At 40.8% G+C, this 27477-nt stretch overlaps 1 protein-coding gene across 1 annotated transcript in view; it reads left to right on the top strand.

Moving 5' to 3' along the window:
• The first annotated feature begins 205 nt into the window (after positions 1-205).
• LOC124789360 (peroxisomal membrane protein PMP34-like) overlaps positions 206-27477 on the top strand; it is a 62884-nt gene continuing 35612 nt past the window's right edge. The window contains exons 1-3 of the mRNA XM_047256686.1: positions 206-660; positions 1236-1296; positions 1374-1440. Of these exons, the coding sequence (XP_047112642.1) occupies positions 595-660; positions 1236-1296; positions 1374-1440 (194 nt within the window). The 5' untranslated portion in view covers positions 206-594. The remainder of the gene's footprint in view (positions 661-1235; positions 1297-1373; positions 1441-27477) is intronic.

Raw genomic sequence — 27477 nt, forward strand, 5'->3', positions numbered from 1 at the left:
GTTATAAAAGTACGTTTTTAGCTGTCGACGGACATTTCTCTTACGTAAGTGGCAGTTCAGAGTCAGCACTAGTAATTATCGTATCTGTTGGTCATTGAGAAGCTATTAGAACTTCGCGCTCCAAAGGTCTTGGGCTGCCAACATCATAAATGTTAGCTCGTAGAATGCTTAGTTTCGACGGTGAGGGCATCATCGTAGTAGTAGCGTCTTACTGATATTTTGAAACGTTTCGAGTGTAAAAGTTTCTGATTGTACACAATAAAATGCTTAGTACGCGATTTGGAAAGAGTCACGAACGACAACAACAAATGAAAACCTTTGGTTTTTAAAGGGTTGTCAGCGTGCATCCTTGTTGGGGACGAGAAGTGCAAATCATATTAACAGAGAAGCGGTATGAGGGTGGGTGTAAGTGCAGGGAAAGGATTTAAGAGATAGTTTTTTCGAATGAGCCGAAAAGAATTTCGGGCGAGTTTTCTTCATGAGATGTGTAAAGTTAAAAAAGGGTCTTTTTTGTGAAAAAGTTCGGTGTTGAATTGTACCGGCAGTATTAAAATAACTTTTGGTTTAATTGATACTGGTGTAAATTTACTAATTATGAGTGACCGTAGCAGGAATTTATTTACGTACGAGACACTTGTCCATGCTATGGCAGGTGCAGCTGTAAGTATGAATATTTACACATCAGTGTTACAAATACAGTGGCAAAAAACTGTGTTATTGGCAGCTGTGTTTAACTGTGCCAAAATGCAAAGTGGAGAGGAACACAAACATCAAATAACAAATTTGGCAATATTTTATATACCGGTACAATTATAGAGTATGCAGTGGCCGGTAGCTGCCACTGCCGCAGGAAGTAGTGAATTTGTATAAGGAAAAACCACTGTTTGTATTCTGAGTTTTCGTTATTATAAACTAACAAATGGTGAATTGATATTATCGTGTGTCGAACAGTTTGTTGCTGCAACTTTTTTCCAAGTTAACGATTGAGTTTTTGAAATGAAGACCTAATCGTGGCATATTTAAGTTGCCGAAGTAGAAAGCCTCAGTTCCATACATCAGTTGCAAATCTAAAAGAAAACTACGAAATTGTAGTAGTATTGCACACACAAATAGATTTTCTTGCCCTTTGCTGTTGGTTCAAAGTAACTTTTAGTTTGTTGCTTGCCATTAACATTTTACTTGGTAGCATAGCCAAATAAATACTAGCCAATTACATTTCTGTTTCTGGTTTACAGGGCAGCGTTGTTGCGATGGGGACATTTTACCCATTGGACACAGTGAGAGCAAGGTTACAGTGTGAGTACACTTTGGCTACAGTATTTGGTGAGCATTAATGTGCTGGGTGTTTGACTGATAGATTTGTTTATTTCCAGTGGAGGACACACGAGAAGCAAAGAATACACTTTCTGTATTGCGTGAATTGGTAGCAGAAGAAGGCTTGTGAGTAAATTGTGCAATTTTGTAAACAGTTGAGATAACGATAAATAATATTCTACTCTTATTTCACTTTAATTGGATCAGTTACTGTAGTGCATCATTGTATCATTCAGTTGCATTGTATGCATGTTTCAGTTTCATGTCATATGGGTAAAAGATTTCACAAGCAGCAACATAGTTAGAAATACAGAAATTTCTTTGTTTATTTCCACTCACTTGTTTGTCAATATCATGTTGATGAAATTCTGCATTTTAAGATGTTGCCAGCATTCCATTTTGTTTTCAGATTTAAGGATAGCCAATATTGCCAGAAATCAATAGTCTAAATACAATATTTCTTGACCATAGACAGAAAATGTAGAAATAAATTTTTATAGATGATTGTTTTTGCATTTAAATACTGGATTATTATTATTTATTTATTTATTTTACAAATAACTTACAATTGTGCCACTGACTTCATTAAGAAATTTTGGAGGTAGCATGATAGCTTATGTCTTATTGTCACTAGATTATTCACCAATGGGCTGCTTAGTTTTTTGTTGACAGAAGTGACAATTTCAGGGACACATCTAATGTAATCAGCAGCGCCTTTCTGTGTGGCAGCCCTGGTTTCCAAACTCTCTATTGTAGTCGTTCCAAAGCTATTTGTAGTAGCACATATACAAAAGTGCACTCCACAAATGCATATCACAGTCATCCACTGGTAAAGTTTCACATTTAAATACTGGATTATTATTATTTATTTCTTTATTTTACAAATAACTTACAATTGTGCCACTGACTGACATATGTTGCAGTGGTAAATCATGTCCAGTAAGACCTTGTTAATTAATAAATGTGAAATTCCTGCACTTCCCACCATTGTGAAACATGAGAATTTCCTTCTGGAAAGTGGGAAGTAAGGAATTGGATGAAGTCTATGATCAAACACAGCCATTATTTAATTATTTTCTGAGAAACTAAAGACTTGTGAATATTATTATTACTGGTGCTGTATTATCTTTTTATGTGCTATTACATCGAACTGTGTGAATTCTCTTTAACATTATTCGTTTAGCAGACACATTTGCTATAAACCATAAACAATTATTTTTACGTGTTAAACATGTGGTAAAGCCTTGTTGCTCTACTTCATCAATAAATGTATATATTTCACATCTACATCTATACTCTGCAAACCACCGTGAGGTGCATGGGAGAGGGTATGTACTGTTATTAGGGTCTCTTCCTGTTCCATTAACGTATGGGGCACTGAAATAATGATTGTTTGAATGCCTCTGTGTGTGCCATGATTAGAATAATCTTATCCTCACAAACCCTATGTGAGTGATTTATAGGGGGTTGTAGTATATTCCTCGAGATAGACTTTTTTGGGATAGTTTACATCTATCTCCATAGTCTTCCAATTCAGTTCCTTCAGCATCTGTGACACTCTCCCACAGATCAGGTAGTTCACACGGTAGAGGTGTTGGCCAACTGTTGCAGGATGAACTAGGGTTAGGTTACTTGGTCACAACCTTTTTAAACCTAGAGTAGGTCTGGGTCAGGTGATGGAGGATGTATGAGGAGTAAGTAGGTTCACTTTGCAAAGACTTCACCCTAATTATTCAGTTGAGAGTGACCTGGTAAAGAAAGATAGCTTCAGCAATGAGACACACTGGTGTTGGGCTTATGTCTGTTCTGAGGTACCATGACCAGCCTCAATTAAACTCTTCTGCTAAGAGAGTTAATTTAGAGGTGGAATAGCTGCGTGGATGAGGTATGGGGTCTCATATCAGTGTGGTTCCTGTTGACTGTAACAGCAAATGGGACTATACTAGACATGGCCTTCATCCCAACAGGAAAGTGAAAGAAAAACTGTCTGGGCTAATAGCAAATAACTTGGGGGGGGGGGGGGGGGGCACTATCACAAGTAGTGAAGTACTAGTGGTTACAAGTGACAGAAAAGTTTTTTTTTTTTTTTTTTTTTTTCTTCAAAAGATGTTCCGATACAGTTTGAAAATGGCATTCACATTGATAAGTCAGTCAGTAAGCAAATTTTAATGTACACAATTCATGCAGACTGACTGTTATTGATTTATTGATACTAGTGATACTCAAAAATTGACAGGAAAATGAGTTTAATCCAGTTGTAATTCAGCCAGGGCAAAAAATCAGTTATCTTCATTGTATCAGAATATCCGAGGTCTAAGGGGTAAGCTTAATGAGTTGCTTATTTGTGTTGAAGAATTAGAGCTGAGCAAACCAGTTGATATAATCTGCCTCTCTAAACATCATGTGATCACTGGTATAGATACGTTAAATGTTACAGGATTCAAGTTAGCTTCTTATCTGTAGAGAAAATATGGAGAAAGGAGGGGTTGCCACATTTGTCAGAACCTGTTATGATTTCAAGGATATTGATATTAATAAATTTTGCTCAAAGCAGCACTTAGAAGCTTGTGCAACAGAATTACTATTTCATAATAAGTCCTTTATAATAGTAAGTATATACAGATCACGTTGTTGTTGTTGTTGTTGTGGTGGTGGTGGTGGTGGTGGTGGTGGTGGTGGTGGTCTTCAGTCCTGAGACTGGTTTGATGCAGCTCTCCATGCTACTCTATCTTGTGCAAGCCTCTTCATCTCCCAGTACCTATTGCAGCCTACATCCTTCTGAACCTGCTTAGTGTATTCAACTCTTGGTCTCCCTCTACAATTTTTACTCTCCACGCTGCCCTCCAGTACTAAATTGGTGATCCCTTGATGCCTCAGAACATGTCCTACCAACCGATCCCTTTTTCTAGTCAAGTTGTGTCACAGACTCCTCTTCTCCCCAATTCTATTCAATACCTCCTCATTAGTTATGTGATCTACCCATCTAATCTTCAGCATTCTTCTGTAGCACCACATTTTGAAAGCTTCTATTCTCTTCTTGTCTAAACTATTTATCGTCCATGTTTCACTTCCATACATGACTACACTCCATACAAATACTTTCAGAAACGACTTCCTGACACTTAAATCAATACTGGATGTTAACAAATTTCTCTTCTTCAGAAACGCTTTCCTTGCCATTGCCAGTCTACATTTTATATCCTCCCTACTTCGACCATCATCAGTTATTTTGCTCCCCAAATAGCAAAACTCCTTTACTACTTTAAGTGTCTCATTTCCTAATTTAATTCCCTCAGCATCACCTTACTTAATTAGACTACATTCCATTATCCTCGTTTTGCTTTTGTTGATGTTCATCTTATATCCTCCTTTCAAGTTACTGTCCATTCCATTCAACTGCTCTTCCAAGTCCTTTACTGTCTCTGACAGAATTACATTGTCATCGGCGAACCTCAAAGTTTTTATTTCTTCTCCATGGATTTTAATACCTACTCCAAACTTTTCTTTTGTTTCCTTTACTGCTTGCTCAATATACAGATTGAATAGCATCGGGGAGAGGCTACAACCCTGTCTCACTCCCTTCCCAACTACTGCTTCCCTTTCATGTCCCTCGACTCTTATAACTGCCATCAGGTTTCTGTACAAATTGTAAATAACCTTTTGCTCCCTGTATTTTACCCCTGCCACCTTCAGAATGTGAAAGAGAGTATTCCAGTCAACATTGTCAAAAGCTTTCTCTAAGTCTACAAATGCTAGAAACGTAGGTTTGCCTTTCCTTAATCTTTCTTCTAAGATAAGTCATAGGGTCAGTATTGCCTCACGTGTTCCAATATTTCTACGGAATCCAAACTGATCTTCCCCGAGGTCGGCTTCTACCAGTTTTTCCATTCGTCTGTAAAGAATTGGCATTAGTATTTTGTAGCTGTGACTTATTAAACTGATAATTCAGTAATTTTCACATCTGTCATCACCTGCTTTCTTTGGGATTGACGGATCACCTTAGGGAATTTTAATCTCTTCATAAAAAATCTGGAGTCTCTGTTGTCCCATCTCACAGTAAAAAGCAGTGGTTGCTGGTGATTTTAATGTGAATGTATTGAAAAGCTCTGTCAGTGAACAATTATTACAATCAGTAACACTATCATACGGTTTAGTTCCTACTGTGAACTTTGCAGCTAGGATATGTAAATGCTCTGAGACAGCTATTAATAATATCTTCATATACAAATCTTGGGGGGAAAAGACATATCACAAAACCAATAGTAAATCGGCTATCTGATCATGGCATGCAGCGTCTTGTGTTAAATGTTAAAACTTGTCAGGATACAAAAAATCTATTAAATCTGATTACATGAACATAATAAATCAGTCAAAAATTGAGGAATTCAGGAAACTACTCAACGACATCAACTGTATAGGTGTTTACAATACTTCTGACTCAAATGGAAAATGCAAAGTATTCAGTAATAAAGTTACTTTCAGTTTTGAAAATTGTTTTTCACTAAAGGTAACTCAAATCATGCAAGGAATAAAGATATCATGTGGGGCAAAAGGAGACTGTATCTACTATCTAGGAACAGCTCTGATGATAGCATTGTAATGCATTACAAAGAATACTGCAAAATATTGAAGCAAGTAATTCAGACATCGAAGCAGCTTTGTTACGAGAAAAAGATAATTGCATCAGGCAACAAAATGTATGGGATGTAGTGAAGACAGAGACAGGTGGAACCAAAAAGGAAGAGGAACAGATAGCTCTAAAAATAAAAAAATAAAATGAGACTTTGGTAACAAGTGCACATAGTGTTGCAAACTTTTTAAACAATTACTTAATTTCTGTTACTGACAGCTTGGGGTTAACAGGTTTGGTAAACAGTGCGATGGATTATCTGAGACCAGTCTTTAAAAATAACTTCAGTAAAATGTGAATGACACTCACGTCTCCCAAAGAATTAGCATCCATCGTAAAATCCTTGAAATCTAAGTATTCTAGTGAGTATGATAACATATCAACGAAGTTAATAAAAGAGTGCTCATGTGGGTTGAGTTCTACCTTAAGTTATTTGTGTAATCAATTTCTTATCAGCAGAACATTTCCAGACTGCCTAAAGTATGCCAAAGTTAAGGCTCTTTACAAGAAGGGGGATAAAAAGGTACCGTTACACTATCGACCAATTTGGCTTTTGCTGGCTTTCTCAAAAATATTATGTTCATGTGTCTCTGTAAGCATCTGACTACATATATATGTTGTCCAAGTCACAGTTTGTGTTTCTTAAGGGTTCTGATATAGAGGAACTATTTACACGTACAGTGAGAATGTACTTAATTCATTAGCTAATAAGTTGGAGGCTACTGACATTTTCTGTGACCTGTCAAAAACCTTTGACTGTGTGAACAACAGTATTCTCTTAAGTACATTGGAATGTTATGGTGCCACCAGCAATGCTGCAAAATGGTTTGAATCTTACGTAACAGGAGAACAGCAGCAGTCCTATTACACTTCCCTGGGGCACTCCTGTCGATACCCTTGTCTCTGACGAACACTCGCTGTCGAGGACAACTTTCCGGGTTCTATTGTTGAAGAAGTCTTCAAGCCACTCACATATCTGTGGACTTATTCCATATGCTTGTACTCATTAACAGCCGGCAGCAGGGCACCGTGTCAAATGTGTTCCAGAAATCTAGAAATATGGAATGTACCTGTTGCCCTTCCTCCATAGTTCTAAGTATACCGTGAGAAAAGGGCAAGCTGAGTTTCACATGAATGAAGCTTTCTAAAACCATACTGATTCATGGACATAAGCTGCTTAGCTTCAAGAAAGTTCATTATATTCCAGCTGAGATTGTGTTCAAGGATTCTGAGGCAAACAGAACTTAGGGATATTGGTCTGTAATTTTACAGGTCCGTTCTTTTACATTTCTTATATACTGGAGTCATCTGCGTTTTCTTCCAGTCCCTTGGGACTTTGTGCTTGGCAAGAGTGCCATGATAAATTCAAGGTAGGTAAGGGGCCAGTCCCACAGAGTACTCTTTGTAAAATGGAAACGGGATTCCATCTGGATCTGGTGAGTTATTTGTTTCCACATTTTTAGGTCACTTCTCTACACCAGGTATGGTTACTTCTATGTCGTCCATACGGGAGTGTGTCCAATGGTCAAATGACGGTGTGTTTGTACATTTCTTGTGCATGAATGAGTTCTTGAATGTGAAATTTAAAACATGGAAGCTTTAAACCCGTGTAGCGAATTTATATACAACTAGAATTTTCTCTGGTTCCCTGCCAGATCTTTTGCTAAGGTGTGACGGTAGTAGTTGTTGTATGCTTCGCACATAGACCTTTCCACAGACACACAAATCTCTACAAACCTTCACTTGTCATCATTTGTGTGTCCTCTTTTGAACCTAGAGTGCAACAGCCTCTGCTTTCTCAGCATCTTACAAATTTCTATATTAAACCATGGTGGACCTTTTCCATTCTTTATCCAGTTACTAGGCACGTAACTCTCCAGGCCATGATTTTCGATGTGGTTCAACTTTGCCCATAAATCCTCTGCATCCATCTTACAGGTACTAAGTGATGCCAATTCACTGTCTAAGTAAGATGTTAATAACTTATTATCTACTCTCTCTAGCAGTAAAACTCTCCAAGCCTGAAACTTCCTTGTAGATTAAAACTGTGTGCCAGACCGAGACTCGAACTCGGGACCTTTGCCTTTCGCGGGTAAGTGCTTTCAGTCCAGCACACAGTTTTGATCTGCAGGAAGTTTCATTTCAGCACATTCTCCGGTGCAGAGTGAAAATCTCATTCTGGCCCCCCTCTAGCCTATCAACTCTGGGAACGATGCTGCAAATTGTGAGCTCTCCTTGCACCCTGTAGGCGAGGCTTGCAGTCTTCACCACCTCCGCCAGCTACCTGTACGAACTGAGGATTGCGTCAGAACTCATGTATGACAGGTGGTGTTGGTGCCGATGTGAGGCACAACTTCAACACGACTGCACCTGCATGTTCAGTAGGCACCAACACATCTCAGATGAGGCCCCCTGGCAGACATATTGGCTTTCTTTCCAGCCCTGAACACTGTCTGCCTAAGGGGCTCTATAATGTGCCTAACCACCTGTTTTACCCAGAACTTACGGGTAGTCACTGTAGAGAGAATAGTTGAGTGTAGACTACTTTCAAGTCTAGGAGGATACGCTAGCAAAGCTGTTTTGAAGTCCTAAAAGAATGCTGTTACATATTGGTAGTAGTTTACTGATGCTAATTAGCTCAGTAACTGACAGAATAGGTTTTTTAATTAAAAATCTTTTTACTTTAACCACTGTATTGTGCCACAGTCCTAGGTTGTGTTCATTTTAAGGTTCAGAGCAAGTATATTGATAACTGATCATTGCTTGTATCTGGGCACCGTGCCCAGATTTACATCTTATTATCCAAAAACAGTAGTGAAGTGTATGGCAGAGAGAACTTTGCATCGTACCAGATGGAGGGGCTTCTTCTCCTTCCATTCACGAATAGAATGCAAGAAGAATGACGACTTAAATTCCTCTGGTTGTAGTATATCCCTATTTTTCTCACTTGAAAGAGGGCTATTCCATGTCTAGTGGTCTAATTTTGGAAAAAAGTTCCCACATGACCATCATGGACTTTGGATTTTGCTGGACTTTTGTATGAACATTCACACATGTTGCCAATGAATACTGGTAAAGATTTACTTTTGCCAATTTAATACTTGCAGAAATATAGTCATTTGTTTGCCCCATGTGCAGCTATCAACAGTGCACCTGTGAGTTCTCGCCAACTTTGAGACATGATACATAGGTTGGAACTTAGTGGCAACACTGCTCTGGAGACACTATGCAGTGGAATCTACTATTGTCACTGATAGCATACGTTGTTGACCTTACCTCAAAGCAAATGGACTCGCCTGTCCCACATCACCGATGAACAGAGTTGGATCAATATTGAATGTGCCAGAGGCCGTACAGCACAACAGTGTCATCAAGGTCTTCAAGAGGCATGCGGGGAATCGGCATTGCTGTACAGAACACTGGCATGTTGGGTAAAGGGTTCAACACAGGTTGGCAAACTGTGGCAGACATGCATTGGGCAGGTCGTCCTAGCGTCTCAAGAAGTGCATACTGTTGCCGCGTTAGTGGACAATGATCGACGCCATGTGATTCATGAGCTTGCCCACGAAACTGGATTATCGCATACGACTGTGCTTCGCATCCTGAAGAAATGCCTGGCATGTGAAAAATTACATCCCCATGGGTTCAGCATGACTTGATGGAAATGCATGAGTGGATGCATTACAACGCTGCTCAGGCGCACTTGGAGCACTATGAGTGTGAAGGAGAGGCTTTTTTATGCCATATCGTAACACTGGATGAGACATGGACCACATCGTACAATCCAAAACTGAAATGCCAATCCAACGAATGGCGTCATTACAAGTTGCCGCGAAAGTTGAAAGTGCGTAAGAGCCCCAGTATGGTGAAAGTTATGCTAATTCTCGTGTAAGAATGTGTCATGGTGTTATCCTAATGCATTACGTTCCTCCACGGCAGACCATCAGTGCACAGTATTACTGTTCATTTGTGGAGCACCACCTGTGACCAGCTTTGCGAAAGAAGTGTCGACACTTTCTGTGCAATCCACCCATCATTTTGCATGACATTGTGCGGGCGCATACAGCGCAAGCTGTGGCTGCTCTGTTCGGTCTATGGGATTGGAGAGTACTGTACCATCCACCTACTCCCCGGACTTGCGTCCTTGTGACTTTGATTTGATTCCAAAGATGAAGGAACCACTTCGTGGCATTAGTTTCAGAACTGTTCCAGAGATTAGACAGGCAGTAGACTGCTCCATTCGCACCATCAACAGAACAGGCTCTGCTAACAGTATAGTACTATGCCTTCCACATTGCTGGCAATAGGTTCTACACAATGCTGGTGACTACTTTGAAGGACAGTAACAGGTGCAAACATATAACACTTTTGTATCGGTTGTGAATAAATAGTTGCCACTATTTAAGTTCCAACCCTCATATATCCGGTAACACTTTCTGGAAAGAAACAAAACTAGTCAATCTTGTCCAACTTTTTGCTCTATTAAGTGAAATAATAACAAAAAAAAATTGCTCAGTGGTTTACATATGATTTGAAGCAAAGTTGATAAAAAAATAGATGCTCAAAAAATGTGAAGTTTAGCTTTTTATATCTCTGGGAGTAATGCAGGAAGCATCTGAAACTTTGCACAGAACAACTTGCCAAAACAGGGTCATAGAATATAAAATTTAGTTCTCCTAGTGCTTTCCAGTAGTTCATAAAATGAGGGCAAAGTTAACGATTTTTCTAAAACCACCAAAAATAGCTATTTTTTTACCCACTTTTACAAAAATATGTATTCTGCAAACTCATTTTAAATGTTTTAATTAAAATGACCATGTTCTTAACCACCTAACAAACTATATTTGGTTTTACACCTTGTTGGTCTTTTTTAGGGCCTTATATGCAAGCATATAAGGCCCTAAAAAAGAATGACAAGGTGAAGGAGCATTGCAAATGAGCCCGGTGGTACTCAAATTAAATCTGACATTGGTTATTATGTTCTACAATTGTTTAGTACTCCCTATAGAAGATAATATCAATAGTCTTGATGACTTGGAAATGAGCACGAGTCAGAAAAACTGCAAGTAAGTAGTCTTTATTGACATCTGTACATCATTCAGCTCAACAAAATCCATTGTATAAAAATAAATGAAATGGAATATGGAATCCAATAAAAAGAATAGTTTTCCCTTTTTTGTGGCTCTTATAATTTGAGGGACATCATCTGGCTGGTAGTATATGTTTCCTCATGACAGTCTACAGCAAATTAATGAACCAGTAAAAAATTCAAGTAGCTTAAGATAAACATAAGTTTAGGATCGTAAGAGAGACCTTTTCTAGAACTTAAAGCTATATTGACCTCCCCTGTGGGTCCGGGGTTTAGAATATGCCCAAGGTCGTAAGAGGCAACTAAAAGTAGTCTCACACTTTTCAGCCCTATGAGTTCAGGTTCCAGTGTATGGTTTGACCTTCCACTTTCAAAATTCTACAGAAGTGCGGACCATATGGGGAAGGATGCCTTAGGTGGTGCACGAGTGCCCTTAGATTCAATCTCCTGAATCACTTGTCGTGGCTTTGCATCTCCACCTGCGATTCAACTCTTTGGGCGAGGACACTTTCTGGGGTATGTCATCATCTTCCGTTGTCTCCTGGGTATGCCACCGTTTAACGTCCTGTCCGAATTTTAATACACTGGGCATTGATCTTGGCCTGCCATGTACTCTGGATGAAATTTTAGTGGATGACCCAGGAGCAGCTGCTCGCATTCTTAGTTTTATCCACTTGACAAACCTGTCTAAGGACATTTGATTATGCTGTTTTCTTTTAATCCCTTGTCTATTAATGTGCCTTTTATAGTGTTGTCCTATTTAGTTGCTTTTTTAACATTGTGCCTTGCAGTGCATTCATAATTTAGTCTGGGTGCTAATGACCACTGTAGTTGTGCACCCTAAAACCAAAAAACAGAACGTTGTCTCCTGTCCTCTTCCGCCCCCATGACAATATTGGATTTCTCTGCACCCAATATCCAGCTCAGTAGCCAGTCTGTTGTGGTGGGGCCATCATGTATCCATTTGGTGGTAGCCCCCTGACAACACATTGATCGCACTACTGATGCCTGAGCTGTAAACTCCCCCACATATGCCTAGGAGTAGATGCCTGTCTTCCTGGGGAATCAGGACTCCCATCAACGGCCATCATGCCAGTTGGCCTTTGCTGTGGCTGGGTGGCGCCCGTGGGGAGAGCCCGTGATCGGAGTGGGTGGCATCAGGGCAGACGACCTGCAATGAAGTGGACAAAGTCATCTCTTGCTGGTGACCGTATGGCACCAGTAGTCTCTAAGAAGGGCAAGATAGAATACAGTGCCAACAGGTATGACCCTAAATCGTTTCCCTCCATCAGTACACCATGGGAGGAACATAGAGCTACAGAACGGAGAGAGCCACATTCACCTTGGATTTTAGTCTGTAGAAGAACTGATGGGGACTCTTTTCTACCGACAAAGCCTCTGTTTTTTGTTTAGCACCTTGAGGATAAGTTTGGAGAAGTGACAGTGCTGTTCAAGATGTGAAGTGGCGCAGTCTTGAGTCACAGTATCCCCAGTCCAATCCCGAGTGTTACTCGTCTGTGACAAGCTGGGTGATATTCCTGTTTGTCACTCCCCATAAAAGCCTCAAAATGGTCCAGGGGATTATTTTCCATCATGACCTCCTCTTGCAGTCTGATGACGAGCTCTGTGCCAATTTAGAATGGCAGGTGTTCATTTCATCCGGCGCATTTACAGGGGACCCAAAAACAACAGGGTTGCTACCAGTGCCTTCATCTTGGCCTTGGAGGGTGATTTATTGCCTGAAAAGGTTTACCGCTGTGGCATTAAACCATACATCCCTCCCCCTACGCGGTGCTCTACGTGCTGGAAGTTTGGGCACATGTCTTCCCGCTGCACTTCCAGCGCCACATGTCGAGACTGCAGACGTCCGCTGCACCCAGATACTCCATGTGTGCCCCCTCCCACGTGCATCAACTGTGGAGAGCACCACTCCCCCTGCTCACTAGACTGCCCAGTACACCAAAAGGAGCAGAAAGTTATGGAATAAGAGACCCTGGACCAGTTGATTTACACAGAGGCTAAACGCAAATTTGGAAGATTACACCCCATTCGGTTGACATCGAAATACGCTGCAGCTACATCACTGTCACCATCGCCGTCCCAAGTGCCTGTGGTTCCCCACTCTGTGCCACGAATACATCTGCCCCCTTGGTGGTAAGGGGCAAATTTTCCTCCATTGCTCCCAAAGCAGCTACGTCGGTAGCAAGGCCCCCTCCAAACACATGGGACATTAGTCCCCTCTCCCCCCCCAGCCGGAGAAGCAACAGCCTCCTCCAGTTCCTCTTGTTTGGAAGGGATCTCTTGGGGCCCTCTCTTCCAAGGTCTCCTCTAATGCCATGGAGGACACTCGCCATGGCTCAAGGAGCCAAAAGCTGCTGGACGGAGAGCTTCATGGTCTTCCTCCGTGCCTGAAGCTGCTTCGGAGAAATCTTCCCAGCAAACCCCTAAAGTGAAGCGAGGGAGCAAGCAAACTAAGAAGAAGTCTGTTAAGAAACAGGACCCTCTGGTGGCCCTAAGAAAGAGGACCCTCTGGTGGCCCAACACCACCACTCCCTATTAGTTCTGCACCTGAGGATGCAGTGGAGATCTTAGCGTCCCCTGCAGACCCGGATGTCACTGATGCCTCATCCACCATAGAAATGGCTACAAGTACTCAATCGGTGGAAGCAGGTGAACCTGAGGCATAACCCACCTTTTTGCGCGCTTCATGCCTTCCCAGCCTCACGATAACTTCAGTCTCCAGTGGAATTGCGGTGGTTTTCACTACCACCTGGCTGATCTACAGCAACTATTAAGCTTTACACCTACTTTCGGCATTGCTCTCCAGGAAACCTGGTTCCCGGCAATGCGGACTCCTGCCCTTCGTGGCTGTAGGGGATGTTACAGTAACTGTAGCAACTATAATAGTGTGTCAGATGGAGTTTGTGTCTATGTCCTGAACTCAGTATGCAGTGAACCTGTGCCCATTCAAACCCCTCTTGAAGCTGTGGCTGTCAGGGTAAGGACGACGCAAGAAATAACTGTCAGCAACGTATATCTTCCTCCAGATGGTGCAGAACCCCTAAACCTTTCCTACTTTTGGGAGATATTAACGCTCATAACCTCTTGCCGGGTGGCACAGTTCTTACTGGCCGAGGCTGAGATGTCGAAAATGTAGTCGCAATTCGACCTCTGCCTCTTAAATACAGGTGGCCTCACATGTTTCTGTATGGCCCATATTCGGCCATTGATCCCATTGATCTCTCGGTTTGCAGTCCTGGCTTTCTCCCATCTATCCACTGGAGAGCACATGACGACCTGTGTTCCTGTCACCGTTGAATCTCCCCCACACGGTAACATCGATTTTGGTATTAGAGCAGGTAACTACAATGATCATTTCTGCGGCAGGTAACTACAATGATCATTTCTGCGGCGGAAAACGCAATCCCTCGTTCTTTAGGGTGCCCCTGGCAAAAGACAGTCCCTTGATGGTCGCCGGGAGTCGCTGAGGCAATTAAGGAGCGTCGGCGAGCTCTACAGCAGCATAAGCAGCACCCTTCCCTGGAGCACTTCATAGCCTTTAAACGGCTATTTGCCTGTGATCGCCAGCATATCAAAAGGCAGAAACAGGAGTGTTGCGAGAGGTATGTGTCAACCATTGGGTGCCATACGTCACCTTCTCAAGTCTGGGCAAAGATCAAACGAGTTTTTGGGTACCAGACCCCAACAGGAGTTCCCAGTGTTAACATAAACGGCGTGTTACCTACCGACGCAAATACGATTACTGAGCACTTTGCTCGCACTTCTGCATCGGAGAATTACCCCCCAGCCTTCCACACTCTCAAACGGCGGATGAAAGAGAAAGTCCTCTCGCTCACTACACGCTACAGTGAACCCTATAATGCCCCCTTTACAGAGTGGGAGCTCCTCAGTGCCCTTGCACATACCCCGTCACAGCTCCTGGACCTGGTCAGATCCACAGTCAGATGATTAAACATCTCTCTCCTGACTATAAGCAACATCTCCTCATGATGTTCAACCGGATCTGGTGCTTTGACATCTTTCCATCGCACTGGCGGGAGAGCACCATTATACTAGTGATCAAACATGGCAAATACCCACTTGATGTGGATAGCTATCAGCCAATCAGCCTTTCCAAAATTCTTTGTAAGCTGCTGGAACATACGGTGTGTCGGCGGTTGGGTTGGGTCCTGAAGTCATGTGGCCTACTGGCTCCGTGCCATGGCGGCTTCCGCCTGGGCCACTCTACCACTCATAATCTCATGTCCCTCGAGTCTGCCATCCAAATAGCCTTTTCCAGACACCAACACCTTGTGTGTTTTTTTTTTACTAAATCTGTATGACACTGCCTGGCATCATCATATCCTTGGCACAGTATCAGAGTGGGGTTTGTGAGGCCCACTCCCGATTTTTATCCAGAATTTACTGTCTCTTCGTACTTTCCATGTCCAGGTTGGTGCCTCCTGTAGTTCTCCCATATACAGGAGAATGGGCTCCCGCAGGGCTCTGTTTTGAGTGTATCTCTATTTTTAGTGGCTATTAACGGTTTAGTAGAAGCTGTAGGACCATCCGTCTCACCCTCTCTTTATGCTGACAACTTCTGCTGCTCCACCAGTACTGGTGTTGCTGAGTGGTGCCTACATGGAGCCATCCACAAGGCACAGTCGTGGGCTCTAGCCCATGGCTTTCAGTTTTTGTCAGCAAAGTCGTGTGTTATGCACTTCTGTCGGAGTCGTGCTGTTCGTCCGGAACCAGAACTTTACCTTACTGATAATCCCCTCATTGTAGTGAAGATGTATTGATTTTTATGACTAGTTTTCAACGCCCGATTGACTTGGGTTCCTCATCTTCGTCAGCTTAAGCGGAAGTGCTGGCAGCACCTCAAGCCCTCCGCTGCTTGAGCAACACCAACTGGGATGCAGATTGCTCTATGCTGCAGCAACTATACAGAGCCCTTGTACAATCCCACCTTGACTATGGGAGTGTGGTTTATGGTTCAGCGGCACCCTCAGCATAGCGTTTACTCTACCCAGTGCACCACTATGGCATTTAACTTTTGACGGGAGCTTTTAGGACGAGTCCAGTGACCAGCATCCTTGCGGAGACTGGAGTTCCTCCATTGCAGGTCAGGCGTGCACCACTGCTTGGCATTTATGTTGCACACATTCGTAGTTCCCCTGCGCATCCAAATTACTGTCTCCTTTTTTTCCCACCCAAGGTGGTTCATCCCCACATCGCCGGCTCAGGTCAGGGCTTACAATTGCACTTCACGTCCGATCCCTTCTATCTGAACTGGAGTCCTGGCCTTTACCACCTATACTTGAGGTCTAATCGCGTACACCTCCATGGTGTACACCTAGGCCGCAGCTTCACCTGGACCTTTCACATGGCCCAAAGGACTCGGTTCACTCCGCAGCTCTCCACTGTCGCTTCATTTCGATTCTTGACATGTACCGAGCCCATGAAGCGATGTACAACAACGGCTCGATGGCTGATGGTCACATCGGCTTCGCGTATGTCCATGGAGGACATACTGAACAGCATTCCTTGTCTAATGGCTGCAGTATTTTCACTGCAGAGCTGGTGGTTATATCTCTTGCTCTTGAGCACATCCGTTCGTGCCCTGGGGAGTCGTTTCTTCTGTGTACTGAGTCTTTGAGCAGCCTACAAGCTATCAACCAATGCTACCCTAGTCATCCTTTGGTAGCGACCATCCAGGAGCCCATGTATGCCCTGGAACAGTCTGGTCGTTCAGTGGTGTTTGTGTGGTCCCCAGGACACAGCAGAATCCCAGGCAACGAACTCGCTGACAGGCTGGCCAAACGGGCTACACGGAAACCGCTTATGGAGATCGGCATTCCAATAACTGACCTGCGTTCATTTTTGCGTCGCCAGGTTTTTCGCCTTTGGGAGACGGAAGGGCGTATTCTCGGTACGCACAACAAACTGCATGCCATTAAGGAGACTACGAATGTGCGGCAGTTCTCCATGCGGGCCTCTCGCAAGGACTCTGTGGTTTTCTGCTGGCTCCACATTGGCCACGCTTGGGCGACCCATGGCTACCTTCCGTGTTGTGAAGACCAGCCTCAGTGTCGATGCGGTGTCCAGTTGACAGTGGACCTTATTCTGGTGCACTGCCCCACTTTGACTGCCCTGCGACGAAATCTTCAATTACTGGACTCATTGCTGCTAATTTTATCTGACAATACCTCATCGGCTGATTTAGTTTTATGTTTTATTTGTGAGGGTAGGTTTTATCATTTGATCTTAATTTTAGCACATGTCCTTTGTCCCTCTGTGTCTTCCACTCTAGTGCTTTTAGGGTGGAGGTTTTAATGTGTTGCAGAGTGGCTTGCTTCTCCTTTTTATTCTCATGGTTAGCCAGCCATGGTAATCTGTTTTGTCATTTTAATCTCTTCTAACTGTGTCTTGCGTCTCTGTGGTTATCTTCTCCCCTTTTTTTCCTTTTAAGCGTTTGTTGCCCCTCAGTCATTCTTGTGGGTTTTCCTTTCTCTTCATTTTGTGTTGTCAGTCTTGCTTGTTTTATTCTCACGCTTGTGGCATTGTTTTATTCAGAACAAGGGACCGATGACCTAGCTGTTTGGTCCCTCCCCCCCTCTTTTAAACCAATCAACCAACCAACCTATATTGACCATTCACTCTTTTAAACCAAGCAACCAACCAACCTATAATGGCCATTCAGAAATATGAAAAGGTTCTCAAGTACCACTACCAGTCACGAAATTTGTTAACTACTAAATTATTTATTTAATGACATGTTTTGATGTGATACCTCATCGTCAGACTGTAGTGACATTACAAAAACATTAAACATAAGTGTATACAGATATCAAAGTTTCTTTACATGACTGCTGCAATCATCCTGTGAAGAGAAAGGAGGATAGTCTAGAAAGAGGCAATTTCACTCTGTATATTGGTCACCTCGAAACATGCCACTAAATAAATAATTTAGTAATCAGCAAATTTTCTGACTGGTAATGGTATTTGAAAAGCTTTGAAGACCTCTTCTAGATTTGGCCCCTAACATAGAAATGTATCATCGGCTCGGGATTCTGTGTAAAGAAATCCTTATAAGTTTTGGGAACATGTGGCAGAGAAACTCGCTCATGGCTGCTGTTGCACAGCTATCGTACATGGCTCCGGTGGCGTTGGTGGGGACGCTAATTTTTTTCACAAATTTTTATATCTACACTAATGTTCTGCCGTAATTGTAAACTATGTTAACACAAAGTATGCTATACCCTAAACAAGAATTAAAGTACCCATCACTCAATCGAAAGATATACTAATAAGCCTCCTATAACATGAATCCATTCCATAAAATGTCAGAAAGACTGCTGTGAACTTAACCAAAATTTTCACAATGTGACAGTAGTGTAAATCTGCAGGCTGTTTGTACAGTGTGTCATCAGCTGTTATGAAACAATTTTACTGCCACGATCTCTATTGGCTTGGCAATACACAGCTAAACTGTGAAGTTGATAACCTTTTGAGTCTGTGATTGTAGCAGAAAAACAGCCTGAAATATGTTACGATGAGTTGTGACACATGACAGCCTTTTTTTTTTTTTTTTTTTTTTTTTTTTTTTTTTTTTTTTTTTTTTTTTTTTTTTAGTTACTTAGACTTCATCTCAGGTCTAGTCGTAAAGACTTTTGATATTGCCCACCACAGAGAGTGCTAAACAATAATAGAAAATAATAAAAGATGTCGGATTTAATATGAGTGCCAGCAGAATGTGGGCCCATTTTAAACGAGTCTCCACTTTGTTTTAGGGCCTTATAAGCTTGCATTTCAAAACCAAATATAGTTTTAAGGTAGTTTAGAATATGGTTTTAGTAATGAAAATGGTTTGAAAGAGCTTATAGAAGTCACTTTTTCTGTAAAAGTGGGCCAAAAGTAGCTATTTTTGGCATTTCTTAGAAAAATCATCAACTTTCCCCTCGAATTGTAACCTATTAGAAGGCAGTAGGACAGTGAAATTTATTTGAAGACATTGCGTTGATGAGTTATTCTGTGCTATCTTTCAGGTTTATCCTGCAGTTACATTCATTGATATAAAAAGCTGAACATCACATTTTTTCAAGCGTCTATTGTTTTTTCAGCTGCAGAGGCCCATCATTAGGAGTGTTCAATGCACTATGTGTTCCGACACAATTGTACTCTGCCTAGCATTAAAGTTATTTCCACCATAGTTCGCTGCCTATCCTGTTTTACCAGTTTGCCCAGCCTGCAACGTCAACATCTGTAATGAGGTATGGCCGCCCAGTTCCATGATGTCTGGACTTTGTTTCAACTTGGTTTGGCCACAAGTTGAAGATACCCGTCACAGCAGTCCTCAACCACCCGAAAAGTTGAGCAGTTACCAAAATGCTTGTGCTGAGTCTCCAGGCCATCGCAATCAAATTCAGATAAATCATGCCTTCCCCATACTACACACAGACAGAATGCTCACTAATACTGCATGCCCCATGCGTGTGTCTGACTAGCAGTCATTCCTTGCCAGATGATGGTGCTATCGCTTAGATGGCTTTATATCGATAGTAGGTTGGTGGTTGTATTGCTCTGGTTGATCAATGTATGTCCGATATTTGACAACCTCTGTCTCTGATTATTTTTTATTAGGTTTATTATTCGTTATTGTGTGTACTGATCATTAAGAGCAAGTATCTTTTGATTCCTCCCTCAAAAGTGCAGTGTCTGTGAAAGAGTTACATTGTTGTTGTTGTTGTTGTGGTATTTGGTCCAAAGACTGGTTTGATGCTGCTCTTCATGTGTCTATCCTGTGTGATACTGTTCATCACTGAATAACTAGTGCAATCTATATCCGTTTGAATCTGCTTATTGTAATCATGCATAGGTCTCTCTCTAAAAAATTTTAGCCTTAGACTTACATGCAGTACCAAATTAACAGTTCCTTGATAACTTGACCAGTTCCTTCTTTGAGTCAAGCTGTACTATAAATTTATTTTCTCCCCTATTCATGTTGGTACCTACTCATCAGTTATTTGATCTACCTGTTCCGTCCTCAGTATTAAGAGTATTACACAAATTGTAAAAATGCATATAACTGAAGTGAATTAACGGTAAAGGAAAGATAGGGGTAAAGTCAGGTATAGACATAAATAGAAATGACAAAATTGCATTCAAAATATGAGGTTCCTTGATCTGACATAAGAGGAGAAAGAATTGCAGGAAATAATGTTGGTTTAAGGGATTAACCCATTATATCCCAGAATTACTTTTTTTTTTAGATTTTGATAAAATTTAACATCCACCACCCACATGGGTTAATTATCACATTATGAATGTTAATTTGTGATGGTAGCCTTAAATTCATAATTTTTTTACATATGATATATCATACGATGGGCAGTAAGGGGTAGAATTCCTTACACAATTTTATGACAAGTAATATGCTGAATTTTTCGTGATTATCATTCATTACATTAATAAATGAATAAAAAGTACAATAATAATTTCCAGGTATTGTAATGTTCATTGTATTTATATTTTAAAGTTACATTATTTATTTATACATTAAATATACATGGCAAAATCATATAGTAGAATCAACAAAATAACTGTACTGCATTACATGAAAAAAGTAAGACATTACAATAATAAAGGACAAATGGCAAAAATTATAGTTTATTGGACAACTTAGTCTTCTTAGTGCCAGTGATACTAAATGAAACTCCACTTTGGATGGAGTCCCACATCGAATTTTACACAGTGAAATTTTGTGCATTTACCACATTGCCCACATCTTCTTTGTGTGTTGTGCTCATCAATCATGTGTCCAGCATTATCAAATCTTATGTCTTCTTGCACCTGTGACAGAAATCTTGGCCTCACACCTTTTGACTTTTCAATGTTGGGTGAAGTCAGAATTGAAAATACAATATGTCTGGTAAATTACATGAAGCTTGCATTATTTAGCTGCCAGTATAGGATCCACATATTCACAACAGCACCATTTAGGAGGAACCTGATCATTGGCCAGTACCACTTTCGTGATCTTATACGAATGCAATATAGACTTCGTAGATTGTCAAAAAGATCTACCCCTCCTATGAGGTGATTATATTCCTGTACGAGGGAAGACTGTAGTATGAAAACCTTCTTTCTTGAGTCTCTATTCCACCTCAAGCATTAACTTTAACCTAATATACCTTCATCCAGTGCATTTGTCCCCAGAGTCACTTGACTATTGTCGTTCCATCTTACAAGTGTGATAGAATTTTCTGTATCACATAACACATGAATAGCGTCTTCTTTATATCTGGCATGTGTGCCTTCTCCAAGTGGTCATTTCTCAGGGTTCGTATGCATTTGGTTCCATTTGAAGTAAGAGATTCAAGTAGGGGCACGTTAAAGTAATTATCAATGTACACTGTGCTGTTCTGATGAATGTAGTCCACAAAGAGCTTTTGAACTACAGAATGTCCCATTGGCTTATGGGGATCTCTTTGACTTGTTCCAACATATGGCTCACTTTAGATGACCTATCCATTAGATGTAGCTAAACACCCCATTTGAAACCATAGCAAATTGGTTTGCCTCTTACAAACTGTTTCACAAAGTGGTGGCCATAATAAGGCTCAAAGGCCTCATCCAAGGAGAAGTTGACCCTAGAGACTCTATGATGTCTTGAAATTTCTTGTTTAGATGTGAAATTAATGGCCAAACCTTATAAATTTTTTCTTCTTTTTCGGTGCTGTCATTATCATTGTCATCGAAGAATCTGTGAATTTTGTCAAAAGTATTTCTGGAGATAGAATTCGAAACAAGGACATTGTTTGTGTCAGGTATGGTCTCCCAGTACATATGTCTATGCATGACAATACAATCTCCAGATAACAGCAAAATAGCAATGTATTTGTAGATATCATGATTAGATTAGATTAGATTTACTTTCATTCCAATTGATCCGTAGTGAGGAGGTCCTCCTGGATGTGGAACATGTCAGAAAAACAACAATACATGACAAATATTTACAACTAAAACAAATAAGCTAATGTACCATTCCACAGGTCCCAAGTGGAATGATCGTCATTTTTAATGAACACTAAGAGTCATTTTACAAATACTAATGCACTGAATTTAAAATAAAAAACGTTTTTTATTTATTTATAAGGTAATAAACATGTAATACAACTACTGTAATACTTATTTACAATGAACACATTACTGCACTGAAATGGTGCAGAAGTTAGATTATACTTACACACACACACACACACACACACACACACACACACACACACACAAATTTTCAGTGAACACATTACTGCACTGAAATTGTGCAGAAGTTATGTTGTACTTATATACAAATCAGTTGGTTTTACTAAGAAATTCATCAATGGAGTAGAAGGAGTTGGCCACCAATAAATCCTTTAGGCTTCTCTTAAACTGAATTTCATTGGTTGTTAAGCTTTTTATGGCTGCTGGCAAGTTATTGAAAATGTGTGTTCCTGAATAATGCACACCTTTTTGTACAAGACTAAGTGACTTTAAATTCTTGTGAAGATTATTCTTATTTCTAGTATTGACTTATTTGTATGTTGTGTCCCTTTTGAGCAGCATATTTTACTGTCTCTCTCATCAGAATCTCAACCAAATCAGCATCAAAAACTCTACGAAAAAGATCTATTGGAGTCAAGTTTGATGTGTGGAGATGTATTACATCAGGTGTAGGATCACGAGATACCTCAAATTTTTGTGAAGAGTCTAGTCTTTCTTCTATCCAGTGTCTTGCTTTCCTAACTCAAAACCGTGATCGTTATTTGAAACAGCAGGTATTTTTCTCTTGGGTGGATACAGATGTAACATTTTCAACAAGGCTGTCAGTATTTACTGATCTTATCTCTGCAATGTGTCCCAGAACCTTCTTAACCTTCTTCTCTAAACCAGCAACAGTGGCAGGTTGTCTTTATGCGTCACTACCTGCATCATCTTTATCAGTCCTCGCCAACATTCGGCAGAACAAGTACAAATTCAAGCTCCTGACATGTATCAAATGTGTCAGACAAAGTTTCATCATCTTCTTCTGTGGAGAACAGGATATTTAGAACCTCTTCGTAGTCCCTAGCTCCTTTTCCATATTATATCTGAAATAAATCAGACCAACTGCCCACCCCACTGTATGATATTTCATACATAAAGATATAAGCTAGTACCACAACAAAGCAATTCCAATTTGTCTTGTATATTGCATTTAAGTATTCAAATTACTAATCTGTAATAATATGAGCAAAATTATGAACCTGGACATCATAATTTTATTATTATGAGGGTGATCCCAAAAGTAAGGTCTCCTATTTTTTATAAGTACATAGACCTGTTTATTTCTACAATGGTTTACATCAATTTACAGCTTGAACATTTAGCTATTTTTCAACATAATCACCAATTCTGTCAATGCATTTTTGTAGACGCTGTGGCAGTTTTCATATGCCCCTACCATACCAGCTCGCCGCCATGCTGTTCAGAAAGTTATGAACCTCTTCTTTCACCTTGTCATCAGAGCTGAATCACTGGGACCACAAATAACCCTGACGGGTACTGTGAGACTCTGAAAAAACTCAAACACGCAATTCAGAACCGGAGAAGAGGAATGTTGAGCAAGGGTGTACACATTCTCCGTGACAACGCTCGCGCACACATCGCTCGGCAAACTGTTGCTCTCCTGCAACAGTTTCAGTGGAACATAATCACCCACCTAACTTATGGTTCTGACTTCTTGGCGCCCCATGACTATCATCTGTTCCGTAGGTTAAAAGAACATTTGGCCGGAAAGAGATTCAGCTCTGACAATGAGGTGAAAGAAGAGGTTCATAACTTTCTGAACAGCATGGCGATGAGCTGGTATGACATGAGCATACAAAAACTGCCACAACGTCTAAAAAAATGCATCAACAGAAATGGTGATTATGTAGAAAAATAGCTAAATGTTCAAGCTGTAAACTGAAACTGTACATGACAGGAGCAACAGTATACTGTAGGTGATGGGAGTAAGGTAGTGGAATGAGGCAGGGAGGGTGAGGGATAGCAGAGTAGGGGTGGGGGAAGGCCTTGTGTTGCATGTGAGAATGTGCAGGAACTTGTTGGGAGCAGGGTAGAACTGCTAGGTGCACACGAGAAGTTTGGGGGATTGGTGAGGGAGGGAGTAAGGGGAGTGGAAAAGGAGAGCAGTAGAGAAGGGACTAGTGGTGCATTGGTGAAATAGAAGACCATTTAGTGCTAAAGTGTGAGCAGGGAAGCGTATTGGTGGCTTGAGGATATGGACCAGTGAAGTTTTAGGCCAGAGGATTTAAGACAATGTAGGATATACTGCATGGAGAGTTCCCGCATGCATAATTCAGGAAATCTGGTGGTGGTAGGAAGTATCCAGATGGTACAGACTGTGAAGCAGTCACTGACGTGAAACACATGGTGTTGGGCAGCATGTTCAGCAACTGGGTAGTCCAGCTGTCTCTTGGCCAGTTTGCAAGTGGCCATTCATGCTGACAGACATCTAGTTAGTCATGATGCTCATGTAGAAAGCAGTGTTTGCAGAAAAAATTCACAACTGAAGCCATGTTTTAGGATCCAAGACCCTTTTTTGTTACAATAAGTAGACAAACACAGTCTGGATCACAACTTCTTATTTACCAAGACTGTGCTGCTGACCATCTTCAGGTCTAGATTGGAACAGAAAGGCAATAACAATAATGCTTTTACAGAAATATGATCTTACGAGCAGTTGTCTCATGGATAGTACAAATGGCCATAAAATATTGCGAACTCACACATACTTGGCACCGCAAATTGCAGTTTGTGAACATAGTGTGAAATGAACGTGAAACACCATGATGTGATGGGAAGAAAATTTTTTGTGTAGTCATGGGATGTGCGTAAATCATAGATGAGTACCTTAAAATAATATAAAACTATTTATCCTTATGTAATGAAATTAAAAAACAATCAAACTTAAAGGACACGTTAATGTAGTATGCTTCTACATCTACGTGATTACTCTGCAATTCACGGTTGAGTGCTTGGCAGAGGATTCATCAAACCATATTTAAGCTGTTTCCCTACCATTCCACTCTTGAATGGTGCAAGGGGAAATCGAGCACTTAAATATTTCTGTATGAGCTCTGATTTCTCTTATTTTATCATGATGATTCTTTCTCCCTATTTTGCAATGATGCAAAAGGAGCTGCCTTTCTTTGAACTTTTTCGGTGTCTTCTGTCAGTCCCATCTGATAAGGATCTCATACCACACAGCAATAGTCCAGAAGAGGGCAGACAAGTAAGGCATAAACAGTCACTTCAGTAGACCTGTTTCACTTTCTAAGTGCTCTTCCATTAAATTGCAACCTTTGTTTTACTTTACCCACAACAATGTGTAAGTGATCTTTCCAATTTAAGTTATTTGTATTTGCAATCCCTAAGTACTTTGTTGAATTTACAACCTTTAGACTTGCGTGATTTATCGTGTAACCAAAATTTTGTGATTTCTTTTAGAACTCGTGTGGATGATTTCACGCTTCTTATGATTTACAATCAGTTGTCACATTTTGCATCATATGGGTATCTTATCTAGATCATTTTGCAGTTGGTTTTGATCATCAGATGACTTAATTAGATGACAAATGGTAGCATCACCTGAAAACAGTCTGAAAGGGCTGCTCAGATTGTCTCCTATATTATTTATGGGGAACAGGAATATCAGAGGGCTTATAACACTATTTTGGGGAATGCCAGATAATTCTTTTGTTTTACTTGATGACTTACCGTTGGTTACTATTTCAGCAGGAGTTATTCATTACACAATAGCAGATTAAAAGAAATGTAAGCATACTGACAGGACACAGTGCATCGAAGATTTTAGTTCTTGTTTACATATTTAAAAAAAAAATTAAAAAGCCAGTGCAGAATTACCGAACACAACCTAAGATTTTATTTCATAATTAGACTCCTTTTTGTTCCCCGTTTTTTAAATTAAAGTGAGAACTCTCAGGCTGTTTCTATTTCTGTCCATTAAAATGAAGTCTCAGATAAATTTTGGCAATTTTGCATTGATTTTTTAAATTTTTTAAAAATTGTATAAACAAGAACAAAAATGCAGTGTCCTGTGAGTATTTTTATAACATTTGTTTTTGATCTACTGTTGTGTAACATACCATTCCAGGCGAAATTTGCTACATTAACATGTCCATTAAGTCTGATTATGTATTAATTTTTTATATAATTTCCTATTAAGAAATCGTTTTACACTGTTTTAATGTAATCAGCAATGACTTATGCACATGTCATGTGATATAAAATTTTTCTACGCACCACATCATTGTTTTTTATGTTTGTTTTACACAATGTTGATAAGCTGCACTTTGCAGGACAATCAGGTGAAGCGAATGAGGGAGAATCTGTTGAGGTTCTGGAGGAACTTGGAATGTGTAAAAGACAGCTACCATTTCCTGCAGCGACTCTCCACAGTGCCTGTTCCTTTACCACATGGTGCCTTACTCGTCACTGTTGATACCACCTCCCTCTACTCTAACTTCCCCATGTACATGACCTTGCTGCTGTTGCACACTGTCTTTCCCAACACCCTGCTCACTCCAAACCTACAACCTCCTTCCTGGTCACCATGACCAACTGTATCTCGTCCACAATTACTTCTTAGAAGGCATCACCTAACAAACAGATCCATGGTATTCTAATGAGCATTCACGTAGCACCATCCTATGCCGACCTATTCATGGACCAGCTAGAGGAATCCTTACTAACCACCCAAAATCCCAAACTCCTCACTGTATTCAGATTCATTGAAGACATCCTCGTGATTTGGAGGGGGGATGGGGATACCATATCATCCAGTCATCTGGTCCTCCTCAACCGAATAAGTGCCTTTCTCAACATTGAAATCCAGCTCAAAGTTGGCTGTGTGAGTACCTCTGTCCATATCAAACCTACCAACTACCAACAATACCTCCACTTCAACAGCTGCCACCCATTCAGCACCAAGTACTCCCTTCCATAAAGACTAGCAACCTGTGGTCATCGCATCTGCAGAGATGAACAGTCCCTCTCCAAATATACCAAGGCTCTCACTGATACCTTCACAGACATAAATTACCCTTCCAAATGTACAGAAACAGATTTCCTGTGTTGTGGCTGTCCAGTCATCTAGAATCTCTCACATACCCACCATCCAGATACAAAGGAGCACTCTTCTAATTTCTCACTGCCACCCAAGACTGGAGCAACGGAATCACATTTTGTATCAGCATGTCAACTACCTCTCCTTGTGCCCTAAAATGAGGAATATTGTATCCGTTATCCTTCCCACCCCTCCCACAGTGGTCTTCCACTGCTCTTCAAACCTATGGAATACCCTTGGCTGTCCCTGTTCTGACCCTGCTCCCATTTCCTT

This window comes from Schistocerca piceifrons, chromosome 3 (assembly GCF_021461385.2).
Source record: "Schistocerca piceifrons isolate TAMUIC-IGC-003096 chromosome 3, iqSchPice1.1, whole genome shotgun sequence".
In the NCBI taxonomy this organism is placed as follows: Eukaryota; Metazoa; Arthropoda; class Insecta; order Orthoptera; family Acrididae; genus Schistocerca; species Schistocerca piceifrons.